General features: G+C 60.1%; 1 protein-coding gene across 1 annotated transcript in view; it reads right to left on the minus strand.

Annotated features, from left to right (window-relative positions):
- HERPUD2 (HERPUD family member 2) overlaps positions 1-1,203 on the minus strand; it is a 19,839-nt gene extending 18,636 nt beyond the window's left edge. Inside the window, exon 1 of the mRNA XM_083706379.1 lies at positions 373-1,203. Within this exon, the coding sequence (XP_083562505.1) occupies positions 373-522 (150 nt within the window). The 5' untranslated portion in view covers positions 523-1,203. The remainder of the gene's footprint in view (positions 1-372) is intronic.
- Between the last annotated feature and the right edge of the window lie 557 nt (positions 1,204-1,760).

The following is a 1,760-nucleotide window of genomic DNA, read 5'->3' on the forward strand; positions in this document are numbered from 1 at the left end:
ATGCCTTTCCCCGCACACAAGGCGACGTGGGGAGGGAGACAAAAGCCTTCCACAGCCTGGAGCTGCTGCTTGAAGAAAAACAGCAGCTCCAAAAAACAAAGCCGAGGAGGGAGGAGAGGTTCCATTTCCAAGCCGCTCTCACCCGGAGCCGGTCCTTAATCGACACTGGAGCTCTCCTTTCTCTCTGCGTAAAAACGCAGCTTGGGCACACAGCCCCAGCCGGGTTGGAAAACAGTATTTCGAAAGGCCGGCAACTTGGACACGGAAAGGAGGAGCCGCCTGGGGGGAAAGAGTGTTGTTTGCGCTCGTGGGGTGGTGGGGGGGTTGTTGTTTTTTTGTTGGGGGGGGAGGTCTGGTGGTTGGGGGTCTCACCGGCTTGCTGGGGTACACCTTGGAGAGGTGTCCCTTGAGCCTGCCCACGGTCCAGTCGAGGAAGCAGCGGATGGTCTGGTCGGTGTACTTCTGGTTGGGGGCTTTGATGATGAGCGTGACGGGGGGCGGCCCCGCCGCGGGGGTCTCCATGGGGGCGAGCGGCCCGGGCGGCGACGAGGAAGGCGGGCAGGCAGGCGAGAAGCGAGGCTCAGGAGGAAGAGCGGCGCCCGAGCGGTGCGCGAGTGCCGGCCCAGAGGCCCCGTGCGCCCATCTCCGTCGCCGCCCAGACCCGGCCCAAGCCTCGCCGGGGAGACGCGGGAGCGCGGCGTCACAACAAGGCCGGGGCCTCCACGTCGCCCGGGGAGCCTCCCTCCCCCGCCGCCCGGGGCCTTGCAGCGACGCCTAAAATGGAGGCCGCGAAAACAACCACCAACCGCCCCTCGCCGCTGGGAGAGCGCTCTTGCTCGGCGCGGTGGCGGCGGCGGCGGCGGCGGCTCCTCCTTGCGCGGGGGCGCTGCGAGGCGGCGGCCGGAACAGACTGAGCCTGTGCGAGGAGGCGGGGAAGAAGGGGAGACCAAGAGGGAGGGAGGGAGGCAGGCCGACAACCCCCCAAAAAATAAAGCTTGGTTTGGGGCGCGCCCTCGGCGGTGGCCTTTCCAAGGCAGCCTCGCAGGCAGAAATCCGGCCGGGGAAGCTTCGCGGCGCTGAAGGGAAGGAGCTGCGTCTCCGGGAGAGCTTTCGGGAAACGCCTTGCCGGGGGGCGGGCACCGAGAAAAGACACGCATACATCTCTTGGCACACGCGCCTGGATTTGAAATGATGGATAAAATAGAATATTGAGGTGGTGCACAGTTCTGGTGGCTGTGTGGGCGCGTATGGTTTGACTTTATCATCATCATTATTAAATGTGTATGCCGCCCTATACCCGCAGGTCTCAGGGTGGTCACAACATAAAAACGCAAAATGCATAATAATAAAAACCAAAAGCAACCCGATCGTTTCCCCACCCCCGCGCGCCCAACACTTTTTGAAGGGTTGCCTTCGATTACTGATCTCTGCCTCAACCGTAGCTCGTTCGCGGAACTCACTGCCACAAGATGCGGTGATGAACAATCGGTGACATGTCTCTAAAAGAGAATTGGCCAGAGTCGTGAAATAGGAGGGGTGAAGGTCAGTGGCAAGGAGCCGTTAGAGCTGAGTCTCCCAAGTTTAGAGGTTCAGTATCACTGAATGCCGCCTTCTGGGACAAAAAGTATCCCCCCTTATTACCACCATGGAATCCTAACAGAGCTCTCCTTATGTCTGTGATCTTATCTGCAGCTTCCATTTTCTGTTTACCATTATTATCGTAGAATCATAGAGCTGTAAGGGACCCCACGGTCATCTAG

The sequence above is a fragment of the Podarcis gaigeae genome (genome assembly GCF_964106915.1).
Source record: "Podarcis gaigeae genome assembly, chromosome: 12".
Classification (NCBI taxonomy): domain Eukaryota; kingdom Metazoa; phylum Chordata; class Lepidosauria; order Squamata; family Lacertidae; genus Podarcis; species Podarcis gaigeae.